The 19,536-nt window shown below is 36.3% G+C and overlaps 2 protein-coding genes across 2 annotated transcripts; one reads left to right on the forward strand and one right to left on the reverse strand.

Moving 5' to 3' along the window:
• The first annotated feature begins 5,037 nt into the window (after positions 1 to 5,037).
• nr0b2a (nuclear receptor subfamily 0, group B, member 2a) lies at positions 5,038 to 7,115 on the forward strand. The gene is given in 3 exon segments (XM_042741839.1): positions 5,038 to 5,318; positions 5,321 to 5,596; positions 6,462 to 7,115. Coding segments are annotated over 3 exon segments (759 nt in total). The 5' UTR covers positions 5,038 to 5,077; the 3' UTR covers positions 6,704 to 7,115.
• Positions 7,116 to 10,661: 3,546 nt separating this feature from the next.
• Positions 10,662 to 18,247, reverse strand: kdf1a (keratinocyte differentiation factor 1a). Its single transcript, XM_019105318.2, has 4 exons — positions 17,957 to 18,247; positions 14,001 to 15,043; positions 12,801 to 12,878; positions 10,662 to 11,305 (listed from the first exon to the last, which is right to left on the reverse strand). Exons 2-4 carry the CDS (start codon positions 15,022 to 15,024, stop codon positions 11,253 to 11,255), a joined length of 1,155 nt encoding a protein of 384 aa, XP_018960863.1. The 5' UTR covers positions 15,025 to 15,043; positions 17,957 to 18,247; the 3' UTR covers positions 10,662 to 11,252.
• Between the last annotated feature and the right edge of the window lie 1,289 nt (positions 18,248 to 19,536).

Here is a 19,536-nt window from a genome sequence, read left to right on the forward strand (position 1 = left end):
TATTATTAAAGAATGAGCGAAATGTTGTTTTAATCATCCTAGATTAAGATTCTAGTTTTAGCATGGCACCCTACAGAACACGTGAACGCTTGTTTATGGGTATTTGATATTTAGTTATTTCTGAAATTTACATTACATTTACGTTTAGTCATTTAGCAGACGCTTTTATCCAAATGAGGACAATGGAAGCAATTGGAATCAACAAAAGAGCAATCATATGCAAGTGCAATAACAAGTCTCAGTTAGTTTAACACAGCACACGTAGCAAGTTTTTTTTTTACAGAATAGAGCAAGCTAGTGTTAGAGGTCCTTTTTTAAAATGAGTGAAATAGTCAATTGCAGCAGTTGTTTACTCTTGTTTCATTTGTCTGTCACGAGTTATTTTTTCTCTTTTTCTATCGAGTTGGTGATAAGGTGGTGTCCTCAGTGTCTGTCTCAGACTGTCTCGACCTTCAATAAACACTGGCTTATCAAACGTATTTACAACCCATGAATCAATTGAATTTATCGGACATTATCTGACATATAAGCGACTTTGAATTATGACAATTATAAAGAGACTGCATGTTGTTACTCCCGTACTGAAAAAATCAATTCATATTAGTTTTAAAACCAAAAGAGTAATTTACATTAACAGCGAACAAAATGATACTACTTCCTTTCACTGGCTTTGGTGAGCGTCTGCAGAGAACTTAATATTTCTGATGGAAATGTAAGTGGAATTACACAAGTAGCTACTTGTTGATTCGATTGAAAGCAATATAGTAATTAGCTTATCTGGTTAAGTTCTCAGTGCTAGGCACTGCTGAGATAATAAACCAGGACAGGATCGTGACGTTACTGAAAAACACCTCAGTGATAGCAAGTATCCTCAAGAAAGTGATAAACATTTTTTGTTTTATCCTGAATTGATTCTGATTGATGAATTTTTCTTGGTGTTGATAAATTTTCTACTGGAGTCAACTTCACTGATCACATTATAGTTTGTGTGTTAATTTACAAATAATTTAAGAGTTTGATTACTTCAGTTTTTCAGTCAGTCAAAAGTCAATTTATCTGACTGATTTTCTTTAGATCAATTAACAGCCAGACTATTTGTTTTCTGCAGAATGTCTGAAAACAGTTAAAGGCAAACAAATAAACACTAGAAGGTAGTATAGATAGAAAAGGAGTAGATTAAGTCTGAGTAGATCTGAGTGTTGTGCATAAGAACACTCCCTATTGTGGTAAAATCACTGTAATACATTGGTTTCAGAAACCACACTAAAAATTGGTGTAGAAGCAATTTTCACTCAGAAATTGCTGGTGAATTTACAAAGAAACCGCAAGTTACACATTGGCTTAAAAGTAAAATTGTAGTGTTTTCTTTATTTTATTTGTTATTGGAGTAAAACATACTGTGCAGCAGCAATATTAATGAAAAACCAATGTTCAATAATCAGTTAGATGTTCTAAAAATAATAGAATTTATTTGTAATATAGTAACATATTTTTACAATGACTTTGGATGTGACACATTGAAGCACGAAGATTCAGAACTGTTTAACAAATTGTACTTTTGCAAACAGACAAATAAACACCTGCTGGAGCGCAGTCATAGTATCCGTGACTGGTAAAACATTAATAATATAATATAATATTCGTATTTATAATGATTTTCCAAAAATGTTGGTTTTATCAGAACACACAGCAGCTTATTTTAAATATAGAGAAAGGTGACTTTTCTCTCAAAATGACACAGTTACGTCATCTACTAGCAGGGAGATTAACCAGTTAACTAACCAGTTAACTAGCTAAACCTTGAGACATTAAAGGTCAAGGTCAGATTTATTTATATAGCACATTAAAACAACAAGAATGTTGACCAAAGTGTTTCACAAGCAGAGCAAGTACACACGAATAAAACAGGGCTGAAAGGTATTCACTCCAATCATAACAAGATAATTTAAACAAAATTTTAATATATATTAAAAAAAGAAAAGATCAAAACCTACTATATGCCAAAAAACTACAACCCCTAGCATTTAAGAGATACATAAGATAAACCCAAATTAAGAATAAGCCTGAGAAAAGAGGTAGGTTTTAATTGATGCTTTAAAAAGGCTTAATGTAGGAGAAGCTCTGATAGTTAAGGGTAGTGTGTTCCAAAGTTTTGGAGCATAGACTGAAAAAGAGACGTCACCTTTTGTTTTCAACTGAGATTTCGGGACATTTAAAAACAGCTGGACTGAAGAGCTGTGTGATCTCTGAGAAGAATAGAAACTTAAAAGTTCTGATATATAGTTAGGGGCAAGTCCATGTAGAGCTTTAAACATGTATGTTAAAACCTTGAAATCAATTCTTTGTTTCACGGGAAGCCAATGGAGAGAGGCCTATATTGGTGAAATATGTTCTCTCTTTCTTGTCCCAGTCAAGAAACGAGCTGCAGCATTTTGGACTATCTGTAAACGTGAGAGTGATGACTGACTAATTCCAGCATACAAGGCATTGCAATAATCAAGCCTTAAGGAAATAAAAGCGTGAATTACAGGGTCCAAATCCTGAAAGGTGAGGAGGGGCTTTAACTTTAGCAATCGCTTTAGCTGGAAAAAGCTGGCCCTGACCACTGAATTTATTTTTTTGTCAAACTTCAGGTCGGCATCAAAAATGACCCCCAGATTTTTCACATAGGAGTAATTTTTTGACTGAAAATGCCCCAAGAGACCACTGTATTTGTCAATCTGTGGTTTGGAGCCAAATAGGATAATCTCTTATTTTCGTTTAACTGAAGGAAATTCTCATCCATCCATTCGTTAATATCCTTTAAACATGCTAGCAGAGAAAGGACTGATTCATAACCAGAATCTAATGGTAAATAGAGGGTATCATCTGCATAGATGTAATAGGAGATGTTATGGCGCTCAAAAATTGAGCGCAATGGAAGCATATAAAGAGAAAATAAAACTGGACCCAGAATCGAACCCTGTGGCACCCCACAGGTGATTGGCATAGGGGATGATGAAAATTCTCCAATATCTACAAATATGCTCCTATTTGATAGATAAGACTCAAACCAATCTAAAGCAGCATCACAAATGCCTGCCTCATAATTTAATCTTTTTAACAAAATGCCATGGTCCACAGTGTCAAAGGCTGCACTTAAGTCCAACAGAACAAGGACTGCACAGTTTCCAGAGTCAACAGATAACAAAATATCATAAGTCACTCTCAGTAGAGCAGACTCAGTACTGTGCTTAGCCTTAAAAGCACTGTACTGAAAAGGATCTAAGATGTTGTTAGAAGTTAAGTATGGTGTAAGTTGGAGTAACACCACTTTTTCCAGAACTTTCAACAAAAAGGGCAACTTAGAAATAGGTCTATAATTGTGAAGTTCGGAAGAGTCTAGGTTTGTCTTTTTTTAGCAGGGGTGAACCACAGCGTGTTTTAAACAAGATGGAACAGTGCTTCTATGCAAAGAGGCATTTATAATGGAAAGTATGCTAGGTAAAACAACATCCAATACCTCCTTAAATAAAATAGCAGGGATAATATCAAGAGAAAAAGTGGTTAATTTCATACTAGAAATCACAGCCAGCCAATCAGAATGGGAAATAGTCTGAAAAACCGACAGGCTAGATGAACTAATCTGTAAATTATGACATCTTTTGGGTAAAAGTGATACAATCTGAGACCTTATACCAACAATCTTGTCTATGAAGAAGCTACAAAATTTCTCACACAGAACTACAATTGGAACTAAACTGGATACAGAGGATTTAACACAGAATTTAAAGTGGAAAACAGAGACTTTGGACAATGAGAATTTTTGGCAATCAAACTGGAAAAATAATTAGCCCTTGATAAAGAAACTGCTTCCTGATACTGGGATAGACTAGCTTGCAAAAGCTGGTAGGAAATTTGCAATTTATGCCGTTTCCATTTTCTTTCTGCCCTTCTAAAATTTTTTATTTTTTTTATTTTTTTTGTGGAGGTGTGGGGTCATATAAAACTAAAATAAATCCAATATGTTACAAATGAAAGCTATAAAGATTGGTAAAAGGGTTGATTATTATGAACCAACAAACAAATTGTTTATTAAATTAAATGCTTTAAAATTCTTGATTTAATTGATTTATATACAGCAGCACAGATAATGTACAAAGTTTATAATGATTTATTTCCAAATTGTATTCGGAGGCTGTTCAAAATAAGAGAAAGTGAGTATAATCTAAGAGGAATGTATGTGTTTATGAAAAAGTAAGGTGTATATCTATCAAAGGTAAATCTGTGGAATAAACGTGATAAGGAATTAAAATTAAGCAGTTCAAGTTTAAGAAAACATATTTTTAACATCCAAAAAAAAAAGTTTTTGTTTGCACGATGTATGTGTGTGTTCTGTGTATATTTATTATGTATATATAAATACACACACATACAGTGTGTATTTTGAAAATATTTACGTCTATATTTATGTTCATATAATTTATATTATAAATAAATATATTTAATATATAAACTTTTTTTATATATATATATATACATGCATATGTGTGTTTATAAAAAATAAATAAATAAACACACACAACACACATAAAAAAAAATATTATAAAAAAAAAAATCTATTATTTATGATAATAATAATCATACAACACCACCCCTTCTTTTTTTTTTTTTTCTTTTTTTTTTATGAAAAGTTGTCTGTTTTCTAACTTGAGCGTTTTCCTCAAGCAGTCATCCTTCCCGTCCTCAAGGGTCATTCACCTCTCGCTTCTCTTACTGTGCTGGATTCGTCTGGTTGTGGGTTTATAGGCTCGTCTGTAATGATAGGGACCATATAATGAGTACTTGAGGAGTCCTTGGTCGCTTGGTACGGCCTGGTGCAATGACTCCAGCAGAGATAATATTGCCTCACCTCCAGTATATCCCAGCCTACAGTGGCTTTGCACTGAAGTGCCTTATCACCGTCTACCCAATTGCTAAACCGTTGTTTTGTTCACAGCAGATGTAGATTAACAGGTCAAGGTTCAGGAGTGCTTGTTATAAATAGGAGCTCCAGAGGCTTGAGTTCTAGAAGAGTGTTTGTGTGTGTGGTGAGAACATGGATTGTGATTGTTCGGTGTGTGGTATCGGACAGTCGAACGCCATCCTCTTCAACATCCTCAGCCGAGGCGAGTCGACTCCGAGCGAGCCGAGCTACAAGCGGGTCCCTCAGACGTGCCACTGCGAGAAACGCAGGACGGTTTGTCTGAAGACTCCAAGCGAGACGTGTCAGGTGGCTTCAGACGTGCTGGTGAAGACCGTGCACTTCATGAAGAGTTTGCCGGCGTTCCAGCAGCTGCCACCAAAGACCAGCTGTCTCTGCTGCAGAACTGCTGGGCGCCGCTCTTCATTCTGGGTCTGGCTCAGGACCGGGTTCGCTTCGAGGTGCACGACTCTCCGGCGCCCAGCATGCTGAAGAGAATCCTGCTCAACGGCCGAGAGACGCCGAGCTCCGATCCAGAGCAGCCCACGCTGGCCGGAGTGCAGACACTCAAAGCCTGCCTCAAGAAGTTCTGGAGTCTGGATTTAAGCCCCAAGGAGTACGCTTATCTGAAAGGCACCGTGATATTCAATCCAGGTACGTTCTCCAGAACCAACATGGTGTTGCACATTAACATATTTACACACTAATTTATATTTAAATGATTTGAAGCTATAATATCAAACACTACATAAAAAAATTAAAATGTAATCATTCAAAATAATATATATAGTTTATTTATATAACTCTGCACAATGAAAAAACATGATTTTTGAAAATTGTTAAAAATGGAGTTATCTGTTTTTGGAAATTATATATATATGTGTGTGTGTGAGAGAGAGAGAGAGAGAGAAAATTTAATTTAATAATTATTTATAAAAATAAGTATTCTTAACTTTAACGTTTATTAAAATATATGTAATTATTTTAAATTATTTAATTTTAAAAGTTATATAAAATTGAAGTTATTATAAGTTATTAAAATTAAAATTTTTAAATGACTATACTTGTAATAACATTTAGTTATTAAATTATATCTATCTATAATTTAATTTAATAAATCGTTTTTATTTAAATAAATAATTCTATATAGATAATGTACATGTAATTTAATTTATATTTAATTCAAAATTATTTAATTTAAAATGTAACTATTTAAATATATTAAGCTATTGAAAATTATATTTATAATTTAATAATTATTAATTTAATTTTATTAAAATATATATTTAATTATTTAAAATGACTTAATAAAAAATTATTTTAATAAATAATAATTAAAATTCTTTATAATTAAACAATGTATTTATAATTAATTTTTTATTTAAATATATTTAATTATTTAAAATTATCTATCTATCTATCTATCTATCTATCTATCTTTATTTACTTATAATTTGTACCCTAAATTATTACGTTTAGCCATACAATTTACAATGCACTCACCCATTATTTTCTGCAGATGTGCCGGGTCTGAAGGCATCTCTGTTCATCGAGGGTCTGCAGTATGAAGCTCAGCATGCTCTCAAGGAGGTCCTTGTGCCTCTTCATCCAGAGGATCGAGGGCGGTTTGCTCGAATCCTCCTCACCGCGTCCACTTTAAAGACCATCACTCCGAGCCTCATCACAGAGCTCTTCTTTCGTCCGGTCATCGGTCAGGCAGATCTGCTGGACTTATTGATCGAAATGCTTTTCACGAGGTAGTGAACCAAAGACTCACAGACTTTCCATAGAGCATTATCTTCTCCAGCGTTCGTGGGAAAGCTGAGCTGTGAGAGAATCACACTGCGTAAGGGTTACGTTTGAAATATTAGACAAGTTACAGACTTTCGCACAGCTTTATTGTTTACACCGCTTAATGAAATTACTGCACCTTTGTAATGGTATTTAGGTCACGGGTATGTGATTTATTGATTGTTTCCTTTTCTTTTTTTTTGGAAGCACCTTTGTAGCTTTTTGTACGGGATGATTGTGAAACTACAAAGTATTCCTTGATGAAACGCTCTAGAAAAGATCTCCGCACCTATGGGAGGTTCATGTATTGTCTCTGTGAGAAAGCTAGAGGAAAACATTTGTGTGTTCATAAATATACTGCAATTAAATCTATTTTTACAGATTTTGGTATTATCAAAACTCGTGTTTGTCATGTACTTCTAAATCACTTCTATGAATACTGAACTTATAATTAGAACAAATCTCACATTTGATGGTTTGAAGAGAAATGTAGCACTGCATCAGTGTCTCAGCAATGGATGCTCTGCAGTGAATGGGTGCCGTCAGAATGAGAGTCCAAACAGCTGATAAAAACATCACAATAATCTGAACTGGTCCTTTAAACATGTAATGTTGTGCGATGGTGTACACATCTTGTTTAACATGATATTCAGTAAGCTAGTGTTTCTTTCCAGCCTTAACCATGTTTGCTATGTCAAAGCGTTGCAAACATTGGCTTCTGCAGCCTCATGCTTTGTCAGTATCACATGTTTATTTCTGAAAGAAGTCCAAATTGCGTAATTGTAATAAAACAAGTTGTGTTTGCTGCTACGTGTGTACCCAGAGGAAGTCTGATGGTGACACTACAGGGTCAGAGGCACAAAGGTAAACGCTTTGTTTGAACAGTACGTACCTGCGTATTTGTTTTCATAGCAGATGATTGCTCCGCCAGTGACTTGTGAGAAATTCCATTTCTTTGGTGCTTAAACAGTCGCTTTTGTGAATACATTGAGCAGCATGTGAATATAGAGGGTGAGCTTGCGTCCTCTGTTTTCAGGACAAGTAAATTGCATAAAATGTCCAGGTTTTGGCTGAAGGTAATGACTGAAAAGTCTACAGAGAACGGTCAAAGCAATTTAATGCATGAGGACTATAGAGAGCAAATCAAAAGGAAAAACAATGTCAAAACCCAGACATTTTAGGCGATTTGGAAATCCTGGCCCGGACACTGAAACAGCATACTGCATTTTTTTTTTTTTTTAATAGCATGTACAATTTTTTGCAATTATAAATAGTTTCAAACGTTGCATGTTAGAGAATAGCATCCAGTTTATCATTTGAAAAAAAAAAAAAACTTAATTTGCATTTTTAACCCACACTGCTGTTATAAGTTGCATTCTTATGTAGAATAGTTTGACCTGTTGCATGCACGGACAAATGGTATACATTTTGCATATTTTCTGCATAGAATGTGCACATATTATGTAGAATTAGTATTATGGTAGTATGCTCTTCCGGATGGTCAGTGCTCTGTACAAGTTTGGACTTCTGGACATTTTCTTTACAAAAACTATACAGTAGTGCTCGATGTACAGATCTGTACACAAATTAAAAACATAACATTATAATGTCTGAACTGACCATACACACAAATACATATGAAAACAACTCTTAGCTGGTCTTTATTGTATCAGTGTCTCCAGGTTAAGAGTACTCTCTCTAGATAGTGTGTACTATAGTGCCCTCTTGTGATGATTAAGGCCACAAAAAAAAAGAAGTTTCTGAGGCTGTCTACTTGTAAAAAAAAAAAAAAAAAAATTTATATAATATATATATATATATTATATATATATATATATATATATATATATAATATATATATATATATATATATAAAGTACATGAAATGATGCATTTCAGAATGACAACCATTTGAAAGTTCAATGCATTGCAGTGACACAACTTTCACTATAGCATCAATTTATCTCAAGAATGAAATGGTCGTTTTGGATTTTCAATCTTATCTTGCATAAACATCTGGGCCCGTATTCATAAAGATTCTAAGAATCCTCTCAGAAAACTCTTAATTTAGCTTAAAAACTTTTACGTAGGAGTCTTAGCTTAAGATCAATTCGGGACCGATCTGAGAGCAACTCTGAGTAAGGAAAAGACAAAAACTTTCATTTTAGTGAGGAGGCGGGGTTGACCCCGTTGCTATGTATGACACAATCTTTTGAAGACTGTGATTGGTTGGTTGTCCAAGAAGGAAAAAAAGAGTGATTTTAAGTATAGGGTCTATTCTAATCTTCACTTTGTATTTACATGCGTAATTTTTCCTATTTGGACCGTTCTCTCTCAACACACACACAACATACATTATATGTGTGTATATAAATCCTTTTTTTATTGACCATGCTTTTAATTTCCTATAAGGTATTTGATTGGCTTAGAATGATAAAAATTGTTCCACTCATTCCAATTACACTGATGCTGTCTATTTAAGTGGTGGTTTGAATGTTGGTTTTAATGTATCAAACATGGAATCAAAACCAAGAAGGGCGAGAAAGCCCAACTGGACAGAGGAGCAGTGTTTTACTGTTAGCCCAGTTAGTGGATGAACACAAGGCCATTCTTAAAGGAAAATTCAGGCCGGGTGTCACAGCACGGGACAAGAAGCAGACATGGGAGCGTATAGCACAAAAACTATTAACGGTTCATTCCCCCTGCTTGTGCGGACCAGGGAAGCCTGCTATATTCATAAATGCAGTTTTTTGAGCCTGCAAGGTGGGAATGTCCAGTTGAAACTAAATGAACTGCGACACAATAAGAGGTTCTGTAAGTGCTGTAATTGTTTGTGTGATCATTCTGCTTACAGAAGGTTGTGACAGACCCAAATCATCACTACTGCACTGTTGCATTTTCCCAGTTGCCAAATACCGTAATGTAGTGATTACTTTCAGTTCTGGCGCTATGGCATTTCTGCGCTGTGTCGGAGATGTTAGCGTGTCTCTAATAAGATCAGTCACAAACATGATCCCTGCACGATCTAATCTATAGCGTCTTATTAACTCCCTGTCATCCATCGTCTGCAACACATTTCTTCTCCCTCTTCGTCTTTCTGCCATTTTCTCCTCTGCTAAGGAAACTCTTAAGCCTCTTAAAAGTCCTCGTCCGTGCTCCTAACAAGTTTGACCTTAAGACCTCTTTTAAGGGTTAAGATGCCTTTCTGAATTACTTTTTTCTTTACTAGGATTTTTTCTTTAATTTTAAGAGTAAACGCCCACATTTCTAAGAATTTTCTTGGAATTTTGTCACTAGGAGCTACTCTTTGCATTAAGATTCTTTATGAATATGGGCCCTGAACTTCTGCCAATCTGACCAAAAAATTGGTTCGGAAAGATGCAATCATTTCATGTAGGCCTAATTAATTGAGTCCGAAATGGTATACAATCAAAAAGCAAGACAAAAGAGTGCTAGCACGCCCAAAACCATTATTATTATGATTGGTAATTTCCCATTAATCCTTAAAAACTGTATGTTAGATATCACAAAATTATCTTGACTAGTAAAACGGAGCAGCTAGTTCTGTGTCAAAACGAGGACAGTTGCGAGGGGAATTTTCTCTGGAGTTTGCCCCTCCTCCGCAATGTACAACTCCAACAAACACTAGGATTTTATTTCCTTTCTATTGTCAAACCAGCCAAACAAGTTCATAGCACAGTGACCTGAGGGAAGCAGAGGGAGGAGGCGGACGCCAATGCAATCTTCTGAGAAAAATGCTACGCGGTAAAGAAAGAAGAAATTTTCTGTGGTTAACACGTATGAGTGTAAATATGTCATCATACGTGACACAGAACTAGAATAGTTTTCTGAAACAAAACAGCCAGTATGATAGACAAAATGGTGCATACAGTATAAATGAATACGGTGATGAATAAAAACAGAAAACGAGAGGAAACTCCCTTTTTATTTCAATACAAAAAATTGGCCAAAAAAAAAAAGTCTGTACAAAGTATTTAGAAAGTGACGTTCCATCATACAGATGTGGCTGACATCAAACAGTCCCAAAACAACATTAAATTGCATTAAATCATTTAAACACAAAACAAGGTAGACAAATTGTTCATCTGAGGCGACACTTGAAGGACGGGCTACTAGAGCAAAGCAGTCCGATGAATGGCAACTAGTTTAAGTCTCAGTGCTGAATACATGCATAATTACTAGATACATCACCGCTTATGATGACCGTCTCTAAAAGTATAATTAGAAGCAATACTTAGATACCCTTTGATGCCAGTGGTTTGGTCATTATATAACAATCCACATGGCTTCGGACAAGGGCAGTAGGAAACCAATGGTTTTTGCAACAGGCTCCTTTGTTTAACATTACACTCGTGACAGAAGCTGTGCGACTACAGCAGTCTGACAAACGCAAACAGTCCTTAGCATAATAACTGCTTTCAGTGAAATATGAGAGGAGCACAAGGACAGAGATGAACACTAGTTAGGCAGTAATAATTGAGAGGGAACAGCTGGAGTGTTAGCACAGTAGCGGAGCCCCTGATGAGTCTGTGGCCGAGCTCGAGTAGTAATCTGTGAAGGAAAAGAACATGTTGATTTTTGCAATTTATGGACTTTGAGCATCTTGTAGAGTGCAACTCTGCATTCAGTAAATGTTGTAAGGTACAGTCATGTAGAATCGTTGAAATATCAATGGGAATGGTGGCAAAGAAACTTCCCTATGTGAATTTTTTCATTGAACTTTGACGTGTCAATCCGCAGCGCCAACCAAAAGCAAGACTCTTGATTGGCAGTGACTTCTGTGTGGGTGGAGATTCGTAACTTAGGCCCTGTATTAAGATGTGTTTCTATCGATCCGATCACCAGGGGATGATGCTAAATACAAACAGGTTTCAAACGTTTTGAGCCTGTCCACTTTTGACCACTTCCAGAGATAGTCGAAAACCCATTCGACCGGATTGATTTCCTAGTGTAGATGCTCATGTGGTCGAATGAGTGCCAACAGGCACAAGAGACAAGCTCTTCTCTGCCTACTGACATAATTCTTAAAGGTTACAGGACGTGTTGTTGAAGCGCACTAACCAGATGGGATTTAAACTTTGCCGTCTGAAATCGTACGTTTGGTTTGAAGGCGAAAAAAATTTATCTTACCATTCCTAATTCTAGCACAAACCCACAGCGTTCTGCGTAGAAGCTGCTGCTCTCTGTATTGTTTTCCGTTGTCTCCTTTCGTGTTCATGTGTAAATTGCGCAAGCTTATTTAGCAAAATATGATTGAAAGTTCCGAAAAGCCCATACATACACCTGCCCATAGACTCCCCCTCAAAGAAATCAGGAAAGTGGACAAAAGAGCTGGATTAAAACAGCAGGTGTAAACGGCGATGCGACAAATCAAAACGGAACATCCTTAATGGAAAAGAGGCTCATTCTGGTGAATATTTACTTTTCGATTGCAATATTATAAAATGATGCATAAGAATATCTGTTTTGAAGACCAGTTATTTAGGGTTGGTATGTTTGCTATGGATGTTTATTTCATCGTCATTATTGGCCTGTAAAATTTCCCCGAGTAATCAATAGCACTGAACAACAATTTTAGGCAAAACATTTTTAAGTATAGAGTTTCATAAAGTGACACCCCACATTTGCACACGTCTCCAGCATGGAAAGATTCCACAGTGCAAGAAAAGTGAGACCTTTAGAGAGCACCACCATTATATGAGGAAGGGTAGATGTGATCTGATATGGGAGAATACTGGATAAACTGCTTGGAGACGAGCTTAAGTGAGATGAGAACTTCAGCATTCACTGTCAGAAGCTTCAGGCCCTGCAACTACAGTTTATGTAGAAGGCATTATTCTTTGGGGGGCATAGATCAAAGATAGGAATGCCAATTTGACAGTAGAGAATGAGTGAGAAAATGTTACAATAGAGCACTGAGAAAAGAATACGGCATCCTCAGGGTGCAATTCCATCATGGTTAGGGATAACATGGCACCATGGTGGTAAATTATCTTTTCACATAAGCCATTCAGAAAGTGTAAGAAGCAAGAACCAAGATGCTTACTTTTCCCGCTGTTGTCTCTCATCTTTCGGGCAAGTTCATCTGACGGTGTCAGTTCTGACACTAGCACCTCGGGTTCACCTTGAGGGAAAGAGAAATCATGTCAAAAGACATTCACACATCATCGTGCCCTACTGACACTCTTATCCACCATCAATTACCATCAGGGTTGCAACAAATGATTATTTTGATAATTGATTAATCTAATGATTGTTAGAACGGTTAATCGACTAATCGTCGATTATTTAACTGATTAATCAGTAGACTTTTATTGACAGTTCAGCTTTTGCAATTAGTTAAAATACTGAGTTATTCATATTCTAACAAATAAATAAAGGTAATCACTTCAGCTTTTGAAAATCATATTATGTAATTACAATTATTATAAAATTAAAAATATTGGGAACACAAAATGAGATGACAGAGAAACTCACCATTTAATTAGCTATATGAAAAAAAAAAAAAAAAAACATCATTCTGCCTGACATCTCCTTTTGTAAGTCATATGAATAAGAAACAAAATAAATGTAAGTGATAAGATGTTTTATTTTTGTATAAACTATTTTATTCACAACATAATCTCTCTTAAAATACTGTTATGGGTTATGATAATAAAAACAGTCCTGAGCTAGATCAAGCTTTGATTTATGCAAACCAAACTATCACTTTAATGAAATAATATATTTTTCCCCACTGATAAAAAGATCTTATCATTAGCTAGTCTCACACTGGAGAGCTGATTTATAACCTAAAATCAGTAATTCTAACTAAAAGTGACACTGACTCTGTTTTTTTTATGTTTAATGCTGTAAAGCTGCTTGATTTAAGGCTATCTATTGCATAAAGTACTATATAAAGAAATGTAACGTGACTGGACTTTACTAGAGTACCGAACTGCAAACATCCACATCGCTGTAATCAGATGCTTTCTTAACTGCTGCTTTCCCACCACGGTCAATTTTGCCGTGTTTATTTCATTATTTATAGGAAAGCACGCAGCATATATTTACATATTCATCCAAACACTGCAGCTTCAGGTTCGGCTGCGTTTGCTCTTCTTCTCTTGAATTGCATCCAAGAAGGCTGACAGTCTTGCGCTATAGCGGCGCACTGGTCAAACCACATAATTGCAGGCTCTTACATTATTAGGTCATATAAGATCAAACGACTTCCCGACTTCCCAAACGTTTCAGCCCTACTTACCATCACTAAATGTGAAGGTCATGGTCTCGTTCCCACTGTCGGGCAGTGTTCCATCCCTCCTCCCGTTAATATGCTGCATTGCATCGTGCGATTTATAGTCTTTGCTTTTGTAACCTTTCGAGGATTTGTTGCGGGTGCTGATGCGTATGACGCCATGCACCAGCCGGCACTCCGCTTCTTGCTCCTCCAAGTTGTAGTCCTGAGCAATGCTGTTGATCAGATCGCTGATCTCGATGGTTTTCCGGGAGAAGGACACGTCAGATGTGCATTTGGCAAGTTGCTCGATCTGGTGCATTTTATAAAGTTCTAGAAGCTTTTTAGTGATCAGCGAGTCGATATCAGTGCCGCCGTCATCCAGGTCGTCTAGATCCAAATCCTCCCTCGAGTAGATACTGGTGTTACTGCTGGGACGATGGTTGTTGTCACCCTTTCCAGTCGTTCTGGTCCGTCTTGGAGGCGCCTCTGAGTTGACAGGGTACTCCACTTTCTTGCCAGCAAAATAAACGTCGCCGTACCTGAAGCTTTCAGAGCTTCGCAACTGCCTTGATTTGCTCGGTTCGAGGCTTACGCCGCATGTGGGATTGGACAGAGCCAATCCATTAGGCTTCTTTGGTTCCGGCTCGGTTTTTAAAGGGTTGTCAGTGGAGCTTTCATTGGCTGGCAAGCAAGGTTTGCGAGACCCATAAAACCCACAAGTCAGAATGCAGCAAAGCACAGCTTTGCAACCACTCCAGCCAAGAGAGGCGCATGAGCCGCAGGCTTGCGTACCTTGAGGAGAGTCGGCGGAGCCTGGGATAAACCCCAGGGTCTCTGAGCCTCGTCCATTGGCATAGAGAGGATGGGTTTTACGGGGGAACTGCGAGTCTATGCTACGAGGTTGCTCAATGTAGTTCTCCTTGTAGGTCTCCTGACTGGTGCTGCTGTCCCTGGAGTAGGTGCGACTTTGCTTGTAGCCGTCGGCCCTAGAGCGGCTTGAGCCATGAGGACGCGTCTTGTGATGTGTTCCTGTGCTGTGGCCAGGCATAACTCACCACATTCAGGACCTGCAGGAACATAGGACAGATATTAATGCCTCAAGAGCTGAGACAAAGCATTGCTTCTTAGGTTTGTTTCATGAACAGAGTCAATATGTGGACCACAAAACCAGTCAATAGATTTATACATCATCTGAAAGCTGAATAAACAATCCATCCATTTATGTTTTGTTATTAATAAAAAAAATATCTGACATACAACCAACTAAAAAAAAATAATCAAACTGAGCAAAAAAAAAAAAAAAAAATACTAAAAAAAGAAAAAATCACCTTTAAAGTTGTTCAAATGAAGTTCTTAGCAATGCATATTACTAATCAAAAATTAAGTTTTGATATATTTATGGTAGGAAATTTACTAAATATCTTCATGGAACATGATCTTTACTTAATACCCTAATGATTTTTGGAATAAAAGAGAAATGTATAATTTTGACCCATACAATGTATTGTTGTCTATTGCTACAAATATACCTGTGCTACTTATGACTGCTTCTGTGCTGCAGGGACACACACAGTATTAACAGGTTGCAGCATTCAAACTGCATGCATAAACAAAGCAGCACTATCGTACCTGCATGTAGAGATGTGCTGAGCCTATTTTTGCTGAACGTTGCATGCATGATTAAAATACAGCATTATTTGCAGTTTAGGCTTTTTTGGAGCAACATGAAATGACCATTCCAAACAGACGGCTTTCAGGTTTGATGCAAGTTACATGCGCAGTGACAGACAGACATCTGATTGAAACCAGGGAATTTAAGCAGCATATGAGCACACTTTCAGATTTCACCATTTAATTGTGATGTAGATGTTTATGTAGTATTCTAATGTAGTTTGTAATTCTCAATCAAGTTCTAACTATTCTATCATTTACAGCATAGGTATTAAAGTACATAAACTCTCTTATAAAGTCTCTTATGGTCATCAAGGCTGTATTTATTTGATTAAAAACAGAAAAAAACAATAATGTTGTGAAATATTAAATATTATCGGGTCGTACTATTCTTAATATTGGTGTATATATATATTTAATATATATATATATATATATATATTTAATATTTCTGATGATCTTCAGAAATCATTCTAATAATACTACATATTAACATGATCTTCAGAAATCATTCTAATATGATGATTTATTATCAGTGCTGAGCTGCTTAATATATTTTTGGAACCCGTGATACTTTTTATTCATCAAAAACAAAAACAAAAAAAAGTAAGTATTTATTCAAAATAGAAATATTTTCTAACAATATAAGTCTATCTCTTTTTATGCATTTAACACACCCTTGATGAATAAAATTATTTATTTATTTTTTTTAAAGAGGAAGAAAAATGTACTGACCCCAAACTTTTGAATTGTAGTATATACTGTAACACAGAATTTCTGTTTTGATTAAACACTGTTCTTTTGAACTTTTTATTTATCAAAGAATCCTGAAAAAAGTCTCACGTCTCAAAAGATATTAAGCAGCAAAACTGTTTCAACACTGATCATAAATTTGCATATTAGAATGATTTCTGGAGATCATGTTACTATGTAGATGAAAGATTGCCTTGTTATATTTCAAGAAAGCCCAGTTCCAGAAACCGAGCCAAAAAAAATGAATTTTAAAGAGTGAGTATTAAGAAAACTGATACAAATTCAAAGTGTCAGATTTCTCATTTCTCCGATTTTAGATTTCTCAGATTTCTGATTTATTGCACATTGACTTCCTCAAGCCTGGAGATATAACAAAGATAAAACACAACCGTGCAATGACGATGGAGAAATCAAATAATACATTTAATTTACAAAATGAATTCATCATCAACATTGCATCAGTATACCACTGACCATATTCTTCCCGACTGGGTCAAAATACCACATAGTGGACACCTTCATTCTGTCTCTACATGTGTTGTGCTCCAAAGGCATTTCAAACATGTCAACAGCGAGCTGATCTGTATCTAGATAGCATAGAAGGGTTATTTATGCAAGCCTGAAGAATGTGAACATGATTTGGAGCAGTCATATCAGGATTTTAATTCTTCACAAGCTGCGTCTTACATAGCGCTTCTTATAAATAAAGGTTTCAAAAGCGGGTATGCCATTAAAAGAACCATTTTTGGGTTCTCCAAAGAACCTTTTGTGCATTGGAAAGGTTTTTTTATGGAACCAAAATACGCCAATTAAGAACCTTTGTTTTTAAGAGTTTAGCATGTTTATATTTAGTAAAGAGGGTTTTCTTCGGTGGGCAGGAATTACTCGATCATCAAGTTATTTTTAAATACACTCCCTTCTTGTGACTTCACCTTTTATACAGTCAGCGTTTGACTCAAGGATTGCGTTCTTTGTCTAGAATCATGCGTTTTCGATGAATCCTGTCACCAGTTCTCAGAAAGCAACATGTCATCCAAACTGTGAATGCCTGATACAGATATAGATAAGTATTGTCAGTTGTCATCAATCTTAGACAGTTTGAGGAAACTCTTGTGAATAATAATGTATAAAGTGGATGGGAAAGAAAAACTTAGAATACATTGTCACAGAAAGGACTTGGTTATCAATTTCAATATACACAGAGTTAAGTCAGGCTTAAAGTAGGCAGGCCTGTAAAGTGCCCTCCGGCCAGTCCCAAAAACTTTATTTGGACTTTTTAGCATTTTATGCATTGCATGTATTGGCAAAATAGAGTTTGTATGTCCAGACAACATGAAATGCTTAGTCTTTTTTTTTTAACAGCCTCAAACTGTTCTCGTCTGTATGCAAACAATATTTATGGACTTCACAGAAATATTTACGCCTCTAATCCTTTGGAAAGTCCCATTACTTCCAATGCAAGCGGCCGAAGGAGAACACATCCACTAGGATCCATCGATCGAGAGCGTTCTAGCGAGTCGTTCTCGGAGCAGATGGTTTGTCAAGGTGTCACTTACCGCATAGGCTCGGATGAAATCTCAAGTTGTTTTGAGCTCAACTTCTAGCGTTCAAGATCGCGGAAGTAGTCCGAGTGTGAAATATGTTCCTTCTGACGCGTTATAACCTCCACTTCACCGATCTTTGTTTTGATTCACTGACTGAAAACGGGTCAAACGTGTCGATTTCGTCGCGCAGCACGCGCTTTCTGAGTCGGCTCACACTGTCGCTTTGATCGGTGAGATTCGTTCCTTCGCCCCGCCGCGCCGCGCCGTATTTTACCTGCGGCTACAGGTAAATCCAACGCCCACTTGCAGGTAAGCAGTGACGTCACTCCCTCGAAACGGATGTGTTGCTTAAACCTCCTAAATGCCTTTTGTTCGTTTACTTTTGCCTTCCTTTAAATCAATTAAAACGTGGATATATTATTGTCAGTGTTTACAGTACAGTGTTCTTGGCAGTAAAAAATAATCAGTCGCTTTATGGTGTTACAGGTATTGGTTATGTCTACAAATAAAATATGAGTTATTTCTCATGCACCAAACTCAAAAACAATTTTATCAGGTTTACTTTTTTAAGAGGTTCTCTTGGTCTAACATCAGTTATTCTCAATGTTCAATAGGTACATGCAGTGATTAAGAATATCTAGATTTTGGGGGGACCTTTTTTTTTTACATCTTAAATAAAAAATAACAAAAAGTGAGTACAGTCGATATGGATCCAATGTCAACAATATTAGCATCTGAGATGGACAACATCTACAGGGTTGAAAAAGTCATGAATATAATGTGCAACAACAACAACAACAAAAATTGGGAGGATGTAAGTTTCCTTCACATATATATATATATTCCTTGCTGAAACTCTAAATTTGACTTCTCTGCTTTTCACTCTTTACTCTCTTACTCTTTCTTTTACTTCTTTATTTCTTTACTCTTTCTTCTCACCGCATTCTTCTATCTTCTAATTTTTCTTCTGATATTCACTACTCCATCCCTTAGATATACTCATTTTAAAAATACTCTACACTTTAGTATAAATTATTAAATACGATAGATCTTCATTTGCTTTAAACTTTATACTTTTATTGTATTAATATTTATTTAATACATGTTTTCTTCTAAAATTGATCTGACATTATCACTCGTCTGTCTGCATCTCACACTGTGTCATCTTATCAAAGTAATGAATTGATTGAGGTAATGGAAAAAAGCAGTAGGAGCCCCAAATTTTCTGAAAAGTGTGACGCATTTTCGGTGAAATTATGCATACAGAATGATGCAAATGTCAAGATTTACTTGCACTGCTTCACATAGAAATAGAAGCATTTTAGATTTCCTTTAAGTGGACTAGGTACATAACTGTATATGCACACACACACACACACACACCAGAGGTGGTTTTTCAAACATGCTGTAATATACTGCTTTGCCAAAAGCGGAGACACAGATTAATATGGGCTGTCTGGTCTTGATCAATTGCAGTCATTAGTTCCAAGCTCTAGAAAGCACACATGCACACACAGAGAGATTCGCTATGTGCTCGCAGGGAACATTACACTCCAAATCCTTCATTGTGCCCCATTTTCCCCCAATACACC

This window comes from Cyprinus carpio, chromosome B16 (assembly GCF_018340385.1).
Source record: "Cyprinus carpio isolate SPL01 chromosome B16, ASM1834038v1, whole genome shotgun sequence".
Taxonomy (NCBI): Eukaryota; Metazoa; Chordata; class Actinopteri; order Cypriniformes; family Cyprinidae; genus Cyprinus; species Cyprinus carpio.